The following is a 16191-nucleotide window of genomic DNA, read 5'->3' as shown; positions in this document are numbered from 1 at the left end:
GAAAGCATGTTTTTGCAATATAGTACTTACTAACACAGAAAACTATATCTAATCATTAGATAAGAGCATAAATTACAGCTGAATATAAACATTACATAACAAATATACTTTAACCTCATTGGTCAGCAACTTTGAAACATATTTTAGAATAAGATAGATGATAGATGAAAAAATGCAAAAACAGGAAGAGAAGAACAGAGAGATGGGTGGGAGGGTGTATAATTTCACTTTCTAAAGATGCCTATGAGCCATTTAGAGAATATGTTTGGTTGCAGAACTCCAGGTAAGTCTTTGCTGTCTCAAAAATATGTTTTCTGTACATCTCTTCCTGAAAATATCAGAATGGAAATATAATCACCTTAAGCTACTATTAATCTTATTGATACATTACCTTACAGAATCCTATCAATATACTTATTCCTTTATTTATAATTTTGCATTTATATATAGTACATACATTCCCAGCTGTAATGTGATCATAAATGTCTTTTTATCTTAATGTATACATACTCATTACATATTTGGTGAACTTTCTCCATGTGAACAACCCTGTAAATGGTGATAGGTATTAAGTATTAGTAACAGACTGTTATCAGTCTCATCTAAAAGCCAGTGCTTTTGCTCATGTCTGTAATCCTTATACTGAGATCTGAGGACTGAAGCCAGTCAGAGGCAGGAAAAGTCCAAGTAGACTCTTACGTTCAATTAACCACAAAAAACTGGAAGTGGAGCTGTGGCACAAGGGCACACAAAAACTCGAAGTGGAGCTGTGGCACAAGGGCAATGCTAATCTTGAGCAAAAGAGTTAAGAGACTGTCCAGGCACCAAAGTTAAGCCCAAGTACTGGTATGAACACTAAAAAGACTAGTTGAGTACAAACAAAAACAGTTCAATATAGAAGTTCTTCTACTTAGATTCCAAAAAAAAAACTATGCATAACTTACATAGTTAGCATACATACATCTAGTATGTATGCTAATAAATTTATGTAATAAAATAGCATTTTTCTTTCAGTTACATATTATAAACAACTTTATGACTTTGTAACTAAATTGTGAGGTTAATAAAACACTTCAGAGCCTGACGCAATATAATATTCCAAATATTCTATTCACATGGACCCAAAGATCTTCTGGCACAAAGGTGGAGCTATCTCAGAGCAAGGTTTTAAAAAAGAAAGATCTAAAGTGACATTTTAGAAAGAGATCCTCATTTATGTGAGTCATACCAGCCAAAAGTCATCATATTGAGAGAATGTGAAATAATATAACCATTATGAAAATTAGCTAAAAATAGACCTATCTCATGACCCCAATATATAATTACCAGGTATATATCTGAAGGAGTACAAATTATATTTTTAAAAAGATGTCTGGACATCCATGTACTCATGTTTATTACAGCACTATTCAATAAAATAAACATGGAAATTCAAAGTAAGAAAAACACATGGTGGCATCAGCCAAGGTGTCCAAGAGGAGAGGAATGTTTAAAGAATATATAGTATGTATATACCTTTGAATACTATCCAACCATAAAGTAAAATAATATCATGTATAAGAAAATAAGTGGAAATGGAAAACATCATGTTAAGCAAACCATGCTCCAAAAGAAGTATCTCTTTTCACTCTATGTGGAAATTGGATCAGAAAGATGTACCCTCCCTATACAAGTATATGTACCCTCCCTGTACAAGTATATATAAACATATATGCATGCATAAATTTATATATAATATGTATGTGTGTGTGTGTGTGTCCATGTACACCACAAGCACACGGAACATGACTGTATAGGGCTATTTAAGGGATAAGGTAAAAGGGGAAGAGAATAATTTCAAAGTACAGTACAACTATGTATAAAGCTGGCATAAGTAATTTCAATAAAAATTCCTGATCAATATGACATTGAAGAGACAGGCTCTGTTAGGGGAAGGTATACTAGCCAAAAAGGAAAACAACTAAAACATGCGTAATGAAGATGAATACAATCAAAGCACTTTTTTATATGTATGAAAATATAATAAAATCTGTTCAAATTGTTTTAAGAAGCGGGAAGTAGGATAAGGGAAAGTGATGGGCAAGTGAGGATACATTGCATACATGAATTGAAATATCACAATAAAATCCAACCCACACAACTAATATATGGTCATTAAAAGTAAAAACATAATGACCAAAAGTAAGTTCTTAAATTACTTAAAAATTAACTAACCAAGAAGCAGTCCTTTTCTCAATTTCTTAACAAGTAAGTCTATTTTCTTAGCTTTTCTCAAAGAATCACGATATATTTTTCAGTGACCAAGACTGGGCCTAGGACTATGGAACTGAGCTACATACTCAGCTCTACCACGATATTTTATTGTAACCATTAAATATCTTTAATTATTATCAATTATTAGTTATCTTTTATTTGTAATCATTAATTTAGAGTCCTTTCTACTATATTCTCTAACATAAAAGGAAACAAGTTTGTTTATAAAAGATGTAATAAGATTATAACAAAAGAAAACTGCTTTCATAGCAAGATTAATCAAGTGGAGTTCTCAGGGAATGTGTCACTTTTGGGAAATCATACAAGAATGGTTATAATGTCAAAAATGACAATATAAGAAATAAATATGGCAGCTTATTTTAAATGAACACTTGGAGACAAATAGAAGTGAAATGGTCATAGCACACAATTACGTTTCATTTAACATAGAAAAGTACTTTTGCTAAACTAAGGAATGCAATTGTGTTCAAAATTCTTACCAAGATTTGAGTATCTGTATCCCGTTCTTGTACCAGGTGAATTGTTTTTGCCAGATCTTCTTCACCTTCAGGAATGCTAAAATTGTCATCTGGTATCTGGATCAGAGAGAGAGAGAGACAGAGACAGAGACAGAGAGTGAGAGACAGAGAGAGAAACATGGAGAGAACAGAAGTATTAGTATAAATATGAAGTACAATATAGTAGTTCTCACTTAGCCTTGGAGTATACATTTTAACATGTTCATATATATATAGATATATAGATATACACACACACATATAAACTACACTTTTCTATACATATACTTGATACAGTTTAATTTGCAAAGCACAGAAAGATATTGGCAATAAAACAATTATAAAAATATACTACAAGAAAACTTATTTAAAACTTAGGAAGTGCCTTGTTGAACTACAATTGATGATTAGTAACTGAAACCAAACACAGTAGATAGGTACATAGAGACTACTATACTTAATTTTAGAAATATTTTTCTTCACAAACAAAAACATCAAAGAAATTGACTTCATAGCACAAGAAGTTGCATCAATATAAAGATCTCTAGAAAATGAATAACAAAGTTGATTTCTGACTTCCTGGTAAATTGACTCAAGGTCACTTCTAGTGAATTCAAGATTTGTTTATGGACAATTACTTTTATATACAGTGATAAATAGTCTAACAACTCTACTGGTAGGGAAAAATAATGTTATACTGTCTAGATGCCTATCCCAGGTCTCCTCCACTATTACTCATTCTTAACAACCAGCCCCAGTAAATATGTAGTTTATTGTAAACTAACACTCTTTGCCTAAGTGTTAAAATCTTGGAAGAATGAAATTCATGGTAATTATATTGATGAGAGTTTCCATTAGTCACATGATTCTTAGATACTAGCAACTATTTGTCAGGCTTTTACATTTAAATCATTCAGTAACTTTATATATAAAACGTAATTCTTACCAATATCCTGTTTCCTATGTTTGTGTTATCTCTTGTTTGTCTAAAATGTATTGTCAGGCTTTCCTCCACTCAGTGTTACTCACAGTTTCTATTATCCAGAAGTGATTTTATCCTCCAAATCTCAGAAGTAATAATAGGTCTCATAAGGTTTTAAAAAATGTTTTGAGATATGTGTCTTTCTCTTACAAGTATTGGTAGGTTTCATTGGAACAATTAATTCAATTAAAGCGCTGAGATCCAGAAATATAATTGAGCTAGAAATATGCAAGAACTCCAAGCTCCAACTGAGTATGAAGATCTGAGAATCATTAACAAAAAGACAGCTTGGATAATAGGATACTTTTTTTTCCGGGACAGAAATGAAAGTGTATAGCATGTATCCATAAGATAGGTAATAAGAAGATGAATCTCAAAAACCATTAACAGGAAGAAAGAGAGGTAAGAAGTTTTTCCCAGACTAATTGGAATATCCATAATTCACATTTAACCAGTTGATTGCAGCTAACTTAAACTACAAATTAGTGTTTCCTAAGGAAAATAAAATATTTACATGGTTCATAAAATAAATAATTCATGAAGATGACTTTTATGACTATAGAATGAATAAAATTAACAAATTACCTCTTCATACTCAAAATCATCTTCAGATGGCTCAGTTATGGTGATATCTGAATATCTTGTTAAGGTTTAATCTCAAAAATATGGAACAATATCATTTACCTTAAATGGTATCAGATCTAATTATATATGAAATTTGTAAACCATACACTTTTGTTTTTGGTCAGTTATGGGTCTTGAACTCTGGGCCTAGCACTGTCCATGAGCTCTTCAGTTGGAGATGAGTGCTCTACTACTTGAGCCAAAGCATCACTTCCGGTTTCTGGTGGTTAATTAGAGATAAGAGTCTCATGGGTCTGCCCAGGCTGGCTTTGAACCTTGATCCTTAGATCTCAGCCTCCCAAGTTGCTGGGATTATAGGCAAGAGCCACTTGCACTGACTTAAACATACACTTTTTTTAAACTTTGCATTTTCTAGACAGTCTACACATTTATATATAAAATAGTTTAGGATTTTTATTTCTTCAAATTAATGAAAAACCACATTTATACACATCTGACTAATATTTATAGACTTCCAGTTACATCTAGGATAGATACCTATACTAAATTACTATATGTCCATAAGAATATAAATTAGAAAGAGATAAATTTTTAAGGATTATCTATAATAGCAGAGCTTCCGAGTCAGTATTCCCAAACCTAGGAGACTTTATGTGGTAGGACGTATCAGAAAAGACAAAACAGAAGGTACAAGACCTCAAAATAAAAGGTAAAAACATACCTCTATGCTTTCATCAATAAAATTTACTTAAATCTCTTTATATACATTAGCTTTTAATTAAATGATTTGTGCAGGAAATGTTCCTAGTTTTTAACTAAATATAAGCTATATAGCAATCATAATTCAATGTTATATAATAAGTGCTTAAGAAATTAACTATCCACAGCTATTAGAAAAAATAATATTATGTCATTTGCAGGGAAATGGATGGACCTAAAACAAATCATGTTAAATGAGGTAAGCCACCCTAATATGCACAAGTTCTAAAATACAATGGGACATATTAACTTATACAGGACTCTAAGCATTCACACACAGTAAGACCAAAGGAGGATACTCAGGAGAAGAAAAGAAACACATAATGCCTATGTACATCTAATCAAACAAAATATTATTTATTGAAATGAACTACGGGAAATGGAAGCAAAAGATTTTTTCTTTTTTGATATTTTGTTTTGTTTTCATTGTTCTGATTGTTCATTTATATGTCTTTGGGAGTGCAAGGGGAGACAGAACTGGAGAGACAAAAGTTAAAAAAAACATGCAGCAACAGTACTTACCGAACAGTACGTTGAAATGAACTATACAACTTTCGCGTGAAGGCTAAAAGGGAAAAACTGGGAAAGAATGAGGGAATTAATGCACTCTTTATCTTGTCTTATGTTAACTATAACCCTCTGTACATCAACTTTATAATAACAATTAAAAAACTTTTTAAAGAAATAAATTTATTCCAGGAAGTGAAATAAAAAGAAATTAATTATCAATAAAATGATTCTAATAAAAAAGAAATCCAAGAGTACTTCTATAAGACTTTCAAAAATGCAAGCTGTTGTACCAGCAAATAAAAGGTTCAAGGAAACTATTAAAAATAAAAATGAACATTAGATTTTTTCAAGGATTTTTTTTCTAGGATTTGTGGAGGTTGTATCTTTAATATTTTTTTCTGCTTGCATTAAACACTTTTATGTATAGTGACCATTATGTAAAACAAAGATAAGATGAACCTCTTACTTTGTTGTTGAAAATTCTTTCCTTTGTTAGTATTTTTACCTTGCAAGGCTTCACTAAAAGTGTACAGGACAACCTATTTTATTTCAATCAAGAATAAAGAATAGATAATATATAATGTTTAATAGGAACCACATATTATTAGTTTTTCATATACTAAATCATTTGGTCATCATCCTGTATATGGGCTAAAACTATTATTATTATGGGCTAAAACTATTATTGTTTCCATTTTGCAAATCAAGAATCACAGACCCAAGGATCCAGAGTTAGGACCAGAGTGGAATCTACCCCAGCAGTTCAGGCTGTCTCTCCATATTCTGTATGTGATTCCAGTTCTACACAGTTACTTGAATTGTTTGCGAATTATCTCCCACAGATTTATATTCCTCTAAATATATTTTTGTTATCTAGCTTCACTCATCAGAAATAATCACTCTTCACTGTCTTTATCCCTGTCACTTACAGGCAACATTTTAGCCTAGTGTAGTTATGATCACTTCTCAGATAATAGATGTTTGTAAAAAAAAAAAAAAACCAACAGTATTCTATGTTCAAACATCAGTATCTCTCCCAATAATGTGGTGAAAAGTAATTAGGGTCAAAAACAACTCGTTACAAAATAAAAGAACAATAACACAGAATATAGCAATACATCTATTATCTACCACATCGTTTTAATTCATTCACAGTAAGTACTGCAGACAGTAAGCATCTACTTGTATGTGATATCTATTGCTGCAGAACAGTTTCCAATTGCATTTTCCTCACTCTAACAGTCTCTTGTCAGGCAGGATCCCTAGAGAACAGCAGGATTGTAGTAGCAATCTGTTAGGCTGTTTTATCGTTAACACCTAACATAGATTTCCAACATCTGTCCAATTCTACAGTCCAAAGCAATGCTGATACTTTAAAAGATTGCTTATACTAGCATCCCAATATATCAATAATAAATATTTGTTATTTATTGCTCCATAATAAACTGCCCCAAACTTGGCATTTAAGAAACAATAAGCAAATATTTCCATTTTCCAGGACATAGATGAACCTGGAAGTGAAATAAATGAAACACAGAAAATATGATCTCATATATATTTGGAAACCAGAAAACATTCAACTCACAAAAACAGAAAGTGGAGGGTGGTTACCAGGGTAGAGGGGTAAACAAATGAAGAGAAGAAACTGAGAGAGCATCTATTTCCAATGATAAGGAAAGTGAGTTCTGGAGACCAAATATAAACCATGATGACAAGCTAATAATAATATCTCATATAAGTAAAATTTTCTAAGAGTAGAGATTTTAGGTACCTTCCCCACCCCCAAAAAAGGTAATTATGTGAGGTAGACACATTACTTGCTCCAATAGTGGCAACCACTTCACAATGTACTAAATACATCCAAAAAGGAAACAATAAGCATTTATTATTTCATCATTTCTGTGAGTCAAGTATAAGCATTTATTATTTCATCATTTCTGTGAGTCAAGTATTCATTAGCCACTTAGCCAAGTGTGGTAGCACATACCTGTAATCATGAGTAGGCAGAAGGACTGTGAGTTCCACAATCCTATTAAAGATATAGCAAGATCCAATTTTAAAAGTTGGTGGCAGTACAATTCAAGTAGTAGAACATTGCCCAGCATGCACAGAAGACCTTGAGTTCAATTCCCAATAATACAAAAACCAAAGAGTCCATTAGCTGCTTAGCTGGAAGATATTGATTTGGGGTCTATAATGAGGTCATAGGCAAGATGACAGCAAGGTAGCCATAATCTAAAGGCTGAGCTAAAGAGGCAGGATCTACTTCAAAGAAGGCCCACTGACACTACTAGTTTTGGACTGAGGTCCTTGGTTCCTCCTCATGTGGGTCTCTGCACAAGCTGCTTGAGCACCTTCAAGATTTGGTGACTACTGCACATGCAGAACTAGCACTTCAAGAAAAGGAAACCTTCCCATTTCCCTATGAATGAGGTGAAGTCATTCTTTCTGATGGAAGTATAGAACTCCATTATGTATAGATACCACATTTTTCTTGATTTTATTCTTTTCTTGACCCAGTCATCTACTGAGGGGCATCTGGTTTGGTTCTGTATCTTAGCTATGGTAAATAATGCTGCAATGAACATAGTTATGCTGGTAGCTTTAGTGTATGATCTGGTAGCTTTAGAACTGTGTTTTAGCTTTTGGTTAAATACCCAGGAGTGGAACTGCTGGGCCATAAGGGAGCTCTATGTGTAGTCTTTTGAGGAACCTCCACACTGCTGCCAGAGTGGCTGAATCAGTTTACATTCCCACCAACAATGTAGTAGAGTTCCCTTTTGGCCAACTCCCTACTAGTATCTGTTATTTCTTTTCTTGAAAATGGCCATTCTAACTGGGGTGAGGTAGAATCTCAATGTAGTTTTGATTTGCATTTCTTGGTATGGCCAGAGATGTTGAACATTTCTAAGCCAGACCCTAAGAAACGTAGGTTCCATAGTATCATTCATTTGTAATAATTAGTATATGCCTAGGATATCCTATAGACCAATAGCTATGTACATATGACCACATAAAATGATGCTAATCCAAATGATCTCCACAAAATAGAAACATCAGGTTGTTTTTCTTTTCTTTTTTTTTTTTGAGTGTACTGTTGCAGTTTTTTCTTTTGTCTTTCATTTTTATTTTTTTTTCTCCTCTAGTTTATTCCCCATCGTCACTGGTTCTGATTTTTGGTACCCTTTGTCTTGTATATAAGTATATCTGATTTGGGGAAGGGAAGGGGAATCACAGAAATAGTGAGACAAAGGAAAAAGGGGGAACCAATGTGATACTCACTAGACACTATATTGGAAATGAACTTTACAACTTGGGAGGGGGGAGAGTTGGGAAGAGGGAAAGAGAGAGAAAACAAGGGAGGGGTAACACTGCCCAAAAAGAAATGTACTCATTACCTTTACTTATGTAACTGTAATCCTGATGAACATCACCTTTACAATAAAATAAATAAAATATAAATATAAATAAAATAAAATAAAAACTAAAAAATAATGAAACCCGAATTCTTTTATAACAAAGTCTTAGAAATTACACATGACCGTTTTTTCAATACTTAGTATGTGGGGACTATTCAATAGCATAAGTAAGGGGGGATGCAGCTTTGTACTAAGATACTTTCCTAGCATGTATAAAGGCCTGGGCTTAATCCGCAGCATCACTTGGAGCTTGTAGAGCATGATTACCGAGGGGTAGGGAGCACTGGCCATCATGTTCTGGGCTGGCAAGCTACTATATCATCTAGTAGAGGTAATCTAAGCAAAGCATTTAGGGTGGTGACTGGCTTATAATGAATGCTATGTAACTATTTAATACTATTTTCTTTACTCTGGTAAGAGATGAGTATCCATGAAGAAATCTCAAAAGTAGCCACTATCCTAAGTTTTCAGTAGATTAAGATAAGTGAAACATAAAAGACATACTAAGTTTCCCATTAGTTTTAATTTATATTTTATGATATAGTTTATTTATTGAGCTAACATTTTCCAAAGTTAAGGCAGAGAAAGTTAACCTTTATCTTATAGAATAGTATATACTTCTGAGAGACAGATACTACAAAGTGATTTTGAAAGCAATTGTTTGTCTCTAAATCCAGAAAAGCAGTAAGATCCTTCACATTCATGCCATAATAAATCTCAGAAGTGTTATAAAATAATCTAGATGGGCTTTAAAATTATAAATATGCCAAGAATTGGATTTGTGAGGTGCTACATGGTTTATTGAACAAAGCAACAGAGAGAAAAAATGCAATTTGTTCTCAACACATGCAAAATATCAATACAATAGGTATGACTTCTGTCCAGTAAATATTCTAGGCAAAAGAACTTAATAACAATACATTGTTTCCATATAATTGAAAAAGATGATAATAACTGGTACTTTACAAAGCAAGAAAATACTTTCACATTAACTATAATGATATTTATTTTCACAAAAACCCTGTAAGGTCAATAGTAAACATAGAGTCATCTCTAAGCTGAAAATGAGGAAACTAAATCAAGGAAATTAAGAAATTTACCTAATATTCTATAGCATTCATTGAGTGACAGAGACACATCTCTTGAATACAAATGCCATGAATACAACTACAGTGGCACAATAGACATATGCATTGTATGTCAATACCCTAGCTGAGAACTAACATATCTGTGTCCTAAATTTTCAAGACATATGTTGCCAACAGCTAAATCACCTAAAGAGCTTTATTTGAAGACCTTGGAGGAGAGAGCATAAAATAGTTATAGGAGATAGAACCAAAAACTAAAAGATTAAGATAAAAAAGTTAAAAAATAAAAGGTCCAAACCCAGAACACCTACAGTCTGGATAGTATCTTTCAATCCCCAAATATGAATCTTCAGGAAATCTTTCCAAAAGAAACTGAGTTAATGTAATGTTTCAGTGTTATTGAAGAAATAGGTATATTGTGGTCTATATATTTGTATCAACTATCATATGGCCAGTTACTAACCCATGGATACACAAATGTACAAACTAATCCTAAAATGATTCTTCAGTACTTCACAAATATACATATCATACAATACATAATCATGGATGAATGTGGATACTGGAGGAGAAAGGAAAACAGTAGAAGTAAAATAAGGGTAAAGATATATAGCACATACGGGGCGGGAAGGTGGCTCAGTGGTAGAGCACTTGGCTTGCATGCTTGAAGCCCTGGGTTCGATTCCTCAGCACCACATAAGCAAAAAGAAAAAAGCCGGAAGTGGCTCAAGTGGTAGAGCACTAGCCTTGAGCTGAAGAGCTGAGGGACAGCCCAGGCCCAGAGTTCAGGCCCCATGACCGGACCCAAAAAAAAAAAAAAAGATATAGCACATACCATAGATCTCTCTGACTTTTTAAGTCATAAACAGAATCGTCTCCAATCTTCCCAGCAGTCAGGGAAAAGATGATACTGTTATCAGATGTCAATTTAGTATCCCCTGAATAAAAACAGACAAGTCTCTTAGAAAATGTATAACATTCTCTGTTTCCAAAACCTCCGAGAAATTACACTCTTGGGTACACATAAAGAGAACCGTATTTTATAGATATTGATCCACTTCGGTCTTTGTGGCAGATGGAAAGATAGAAAGACAGAGTGAAAAAGGAACTGAAGGAACACCCTGTGTGAAAGTTTGGAAAGCACTTCTTTGGACAGCAGAGTAGAAAAGGGCAATCCATCAACAATTGTCTGAAAGATAAAATACTTTGTTACTTTTGTACTTCTACTGAGCAACTTTCTCATCTGTAAATTAATCTCTTAGGTTATCCTAACAGGAGAAACCATTCAAGAAAGCGGATCACAGTTTTCAGGCAAAGTTGTTTATCCACTGGAAAAACAGCTAAGATTCTTGGTCTGTCTGAGTAAAAGAACATAATAGAACCCCATGTGCAAAATTCGTTTCCAACCTTGTTTCCTGCCCACAGATCTGTTTCTTGCTGTTGACACCTCAGTCTTAACCGTGCCTAGTTTCCTAGTCTGTTCTCATTTTAAAAACTTTTTGTAGTTCTCCTTTCCTGCCTGCCTTGAAGTCACCACCCACAGTATAACCTACTTCCAGGCCAGATCTTTATAAAGTCACAGTGTAGAAACAAATCAAGATTCCCACTCTGCCATTTCATTATTTGTTCTGAAAGGAACTTGAGAAGACTTGTGAATTTTCATACTATAATTTTCACACTGTATTTAGTCACCCTGAGTAGACTAATTCTGTATTAGCAGAACCTTCACTAGGCCCTGTTATTGTAGCTGCTTAATAAATAAATAAATAAATGGATGGAACAGCTGCACTGAAACTGCCAAGAGAGCATGAAAACTATAATAGTACTTCAAATGACACAACTTTATGGCCACATGCCTCAGAAGCATTTCAGCTGAACTAATGCAATAGGGGTTGTGGTGACAACTGGTATCATGAGGTCATAAGCAATCATCCACATGGGCCAGAGACAAACTAATGAACAATTTTCTGAAGGGAGCACAAAAGGAACACAAAGTTCCTCACACACTGGTCTCTTCTGTTCTTGTTGTTTTTTTTTTTCCTTAGGTCCAATCATGGCAAGCAGCAGTATCATTATATAAAAACCAGAGTGAAACATAGCTAACTATATTTTACATATTTTCCCAAAGCTGCCATATACAGAATTCACTTGTGTCTTCCCCATCAGGCCAGAGCCCATGCTCACAGAGGTCAATATAAAATCTAACCTGGATCTTCCGTATCAACATGTAAATATAAAATTGTAAAAGTTCTATAAATACTAAAAATTGCAGTCATCTTATTTCTTAGAAATACCAGCCTGAATAAAGTTAATTGAATAATACAGACCAAGGATGGAAAATAAATGGCATACTTGATTTTTCCCCTCTGGTGTGTGTATTCCCTGACACTTTGTTGTCACATCCTCATATGGCCTCAGAACTCTTACTAGTGGCATGGAGCCGCTAAAAATTCTAATAGTGGAAATGCTATAGCTATTCTTGCCTTAGATAACAGTGACAGCAGTCCATGGTAATGCAGACACTCAGCCCTAACCTGGATTTAAATATTAGAATCTTTATTTAAAGATCCATGGTTGATTCGTATTAAACTTAGCCTAGATCTGAAGACACAGAACAATTTTTTTCTCTCTCTCTCTAAATAAGCTACAAATTTCACACATGTAATATCTGATACTTTATATAGTAACATGGCTCACAGTCTAGATTCCACACTTAGGTTATCTATACTTTTATCTGAAACTATGCAGGGTATATATATATATATATATATATATATATATATATATATATATATATATATATATATATGCAGGTAGTATCTAAGGACTCCTGGATAAATTACATTTTCTAACTATAACAGACAATACACTATTTAAGAACATAACAGTTATTGAGAATTTGCCTGTTCACTGAAGTACATTTTTAGAATAGAAGAAAAAAAACACTAAGGAAAATAGTAAAGAAAGATTAGGAAAAAAAAATAAGAGAAAATGAAGAAGGACAAAGGAGAAAACCTACAAATCTCATACTAGCTGTCTATTTTTTCACTTGTTCAATAACAGCATTTATTTTTACAAAACAAAAAACTGCTGAAAACAATCATAAAAAGACAAAAATGCACTTCAATATTCAAAGATTACAGATATTCCTTAAGAAGAAAAGCATTACTGTTAGCATCAGCCAATTGTGATTACACTATTTCAGGGTCTAGGATCCTCCATTTTGCAGCTGCAAACTTTGGCCTTGAATCCAGAGCTGACTGCCCTCAAAAGACTTGCTTAAACTCACTCACTCCTGAGAAATTGCAACTAAGTACAGGAGAGACCTCTGAAGTGACCAGCAAACTTACATTCATGCCCTAAGAATCCAAGTACTCAGTGTTAGAATGCATAGAAATAGGAAAGCTAACTAGGGAAGCAAAGAGTAAAGAAGGTAAGTAACAAAGCAATATGTTGAAAGTTCCATCTATCTAGAGTCCATGTAATTCCATTACTCGTCCTTGAACAGTCTTTCTCCAGACCAGTCCCCAAAAGAATCAACCTTTATCTCTCTTATTACAATGTTTTTTTCTATCCTGTATCTGCCAATTGGAATTGAGTATTCCCAAATATCCACAGCTACACATTAATAGGTAGCCCCTGGTTACTAGTACAATGGGAAAAAAATCTCATCCAAGTTGTGATGAATTCTAATAAAATAAATATATTTTAACAGGCACTCATAGCTTATGCCTACAATCTTAGCTACTCAGTAAGCTGAGATCTGAGGATCACCTTTTGAAGCCAGCCAGGCAGAAAAATTCATGAAATTCTTATTTCTAATTAACCACCAAAAAAAAAAAAAATGAAGACAGAAGTAGAGCTGTGGCTCAAAAGGTAGAGTGCTAGTGTTGAGCACAAAAGTGCAGGGACAGTACTCAGGCCCTGAGTTCAAGCTCCAGCCTGTATTAATTCATGAAATGATTTCTCCCATAAAAAGCCTTGGATAAGTATTTGGTAAACATTGCATATAACAAAGCTGAATGGTTTAACTTTACTATTCTATGGAAAATTTGGTTGAAACACCAAATAGCAATTATTCAACCAAAAAGACATGGAAGAAAAATGGCTAGATAACTCACAAACTGGATAATAAAAATCCTAAAAATAATAGTATTTGTTTTTGAAGCTGGATGCAAACATAACAATTTGATGACAGATGTAAACCACCAAAGGCTGGCAATTTTGAATCTATGATGTCCTTACAAATTAAGAAACCTAGTTTTCATCATTAAAAATTTCATTGAGTCAGAATGCCATCATGTATTTCACAAATCCTGTCATGTACTGCAAAAAATGATCACACTGTTAGTCTCATGTTAATAATTAAACTGTGTTTACAGAATTCATTTTAATGAAAACAAAAATGACTAGATGATTTGTTACCATTCACTAACAACTGTAGATGAACTCAGAAAGAATAATGTGAATCAATTTTTAGTTTAAAAGGAGTATTACTGGAAAAGACAGCCTGTTGAAGCTATGAAAATGAAGCATAAAATATCATTTATGACACTGAAGCACCCATTTATTTCATTTAAACTGATTTCAAACTTTTTAAACTTACATTCCTATAAAACTCAATTTTTCATCCAATGAAATAGGGGATATTTTCTCTAATCTTCCCATTAAATTCTTCATAGTTTGCTAACAGGTTGTATACTAAACCTGAGCAGCCTTGCCAAAGCTCACAAAATGAATCACTGCTGTAACTCTTGAAAAATTGTGTGAAGGGGAATGATGGACAAAAAATGAAAAAAAAAATCAAGGACACTTTGGGATTTCCTTAATATCTTTAGGAACAAAATAGATAACCACCTCTCTCTTATCTGAAGAATGGAGTTAGATGTTTTTTTCTCACAAGCCTTCCCCATCTCTCTTGTAAGATTTATACACACACACACACACACACACACACACACACACACACAAACCAAGAACAAGGGACCTCTAATGCCTTGCAAAGAAAAAGTTAATCATCCACATAAAGTTATTCAGTGTTTCTGGTATTTCTCCTAAGAATCACCCATCAAAACATACTTTCTCCATTAGCCTCTCGAGTCTCAAAAAGAGAAGAAAAAATCCTATCATTTAATCATTACTGTTATTGTTGTTGTTATTAATAAACAGCTAAAGTTGAAACCACCGCCCCGGGGTACAATACTACTGAAACAAACTCTGGACCACTAGACCATTCTACAGAATCACAGATGGGGTAGTTGAACCTTCAGCTACAGGGGCCTGCCCTAGTCTCGTTAAGTGTTGCCAGATGAGATTACTTAAGAGTATCCTAAAACCTCGAGGGCTAGTTTAGGAGCAAGATGAAATGCCAGTAGGGCTAACTCCATTTGTTACCTACTTAAACACAAATACCAGCCCTCAATCCAACACATACTGGGAGGTTACCAAGTGCCTGTCTGGCCTGTCTCCCAACTCTTGGAAGAGGACGAGCAGCTAAGGCTGTGGTCCTGGAAGGGGGAGTCAGTGGGGTTCTCGGGGACCAGGCTGATGGTGACCCCAACAGGCGCTCTTGGTGAGAAACCGTGGCCACGGCCTCCAAGCCCACCAGGCGGCCCAACCCCTGCAGGCCGGCGGGCCTTCACCAGAAGGATACGTTCCAGGTAGTAGATGCCCTCTGCGGCCACCTCATCTGTAGTTGCCCCAGCCGTCGTCAAACCCATGCCCAAAGCTTCTTCCAGGACCCGCACAGGGGCGGAACTCATCCCTTCCTGTTGAGCCATCTGCAAGGCCCCACCGTCGTCCCTGAGGTGCTGGCTCTGCGCGAGGAGGCTTCGCTAAGGCCTCACTCGGTTCTCGCGAGAACTAGCCTCCTTCACCTCTTCCCGCCTGCCAGACCCAAGCACCCAGGCCGACCAGAGTTCACAGTGTTTTCCCAGGTTACCAGGGCAACTCGTTGCCTAGTTACCACAGGGCTCAGGACGCGGGAAGCAGCTCTCGGAGTGGACAAGATGCCAGAAGCAGTCCTCTTGGATTACATTTTCTGAGACGACTTGGGGTTCACTTACACTTTGATCCTT

General features: G+C 34.7%; 1 protein-coding gene across 3 annotated transcripts in view; it reads right to left on the bottom strand.

Moving 5' to 3' along the window:
• The window catches only part of Spag16 (sperm associated antigen 16), a 775427-nt gene extending 759533 nt beyond the window's left edge, over nt 1–15894 (bottom strand). For all 3 annotated transcript variants that reach the window (XM_013028752.1, XM_013028820.1, XM_013028896.1), the window contains exons 1-3: nt 15768–15894; nt 4339–4385; nt 2754–2849 (exon numbers count right to left, since the gene is read on the bottom strand). In XM_013028752.1, coding sequence (XP_012884206.1) covers nt 2754–2849; nt 4339–4385; nt 15768–15894 — 270 coding nt within the window. The remainder of the gene's footprint in view (nt 1–2753; nt 2850–4338; nt 4386–15767) is intronic.
• Between the last annotated feature and the right edge of the window lie 297 nt (nt 15895–16191).

This window comes from Dipodomys ordii, unplaced genomic scaffold (genome assembly GCF_000151885.1).
Source record: "Dipodomys ordii isolate 6190 unplaced genomic scaffold, Dord_2.0 Scaffold1, whole genome shotgun sequence".
NCBI classification, from domain to species: domain Eukaryota; kingdom Metazoa; phylum Chordata; class Mammalia; order Rodentia; family Heteromyidae; genus Dipodomys; species Dipodomys ordii.
This window is presented reverse-complemented; position numbering and strand designations above follow the sequence as displayed.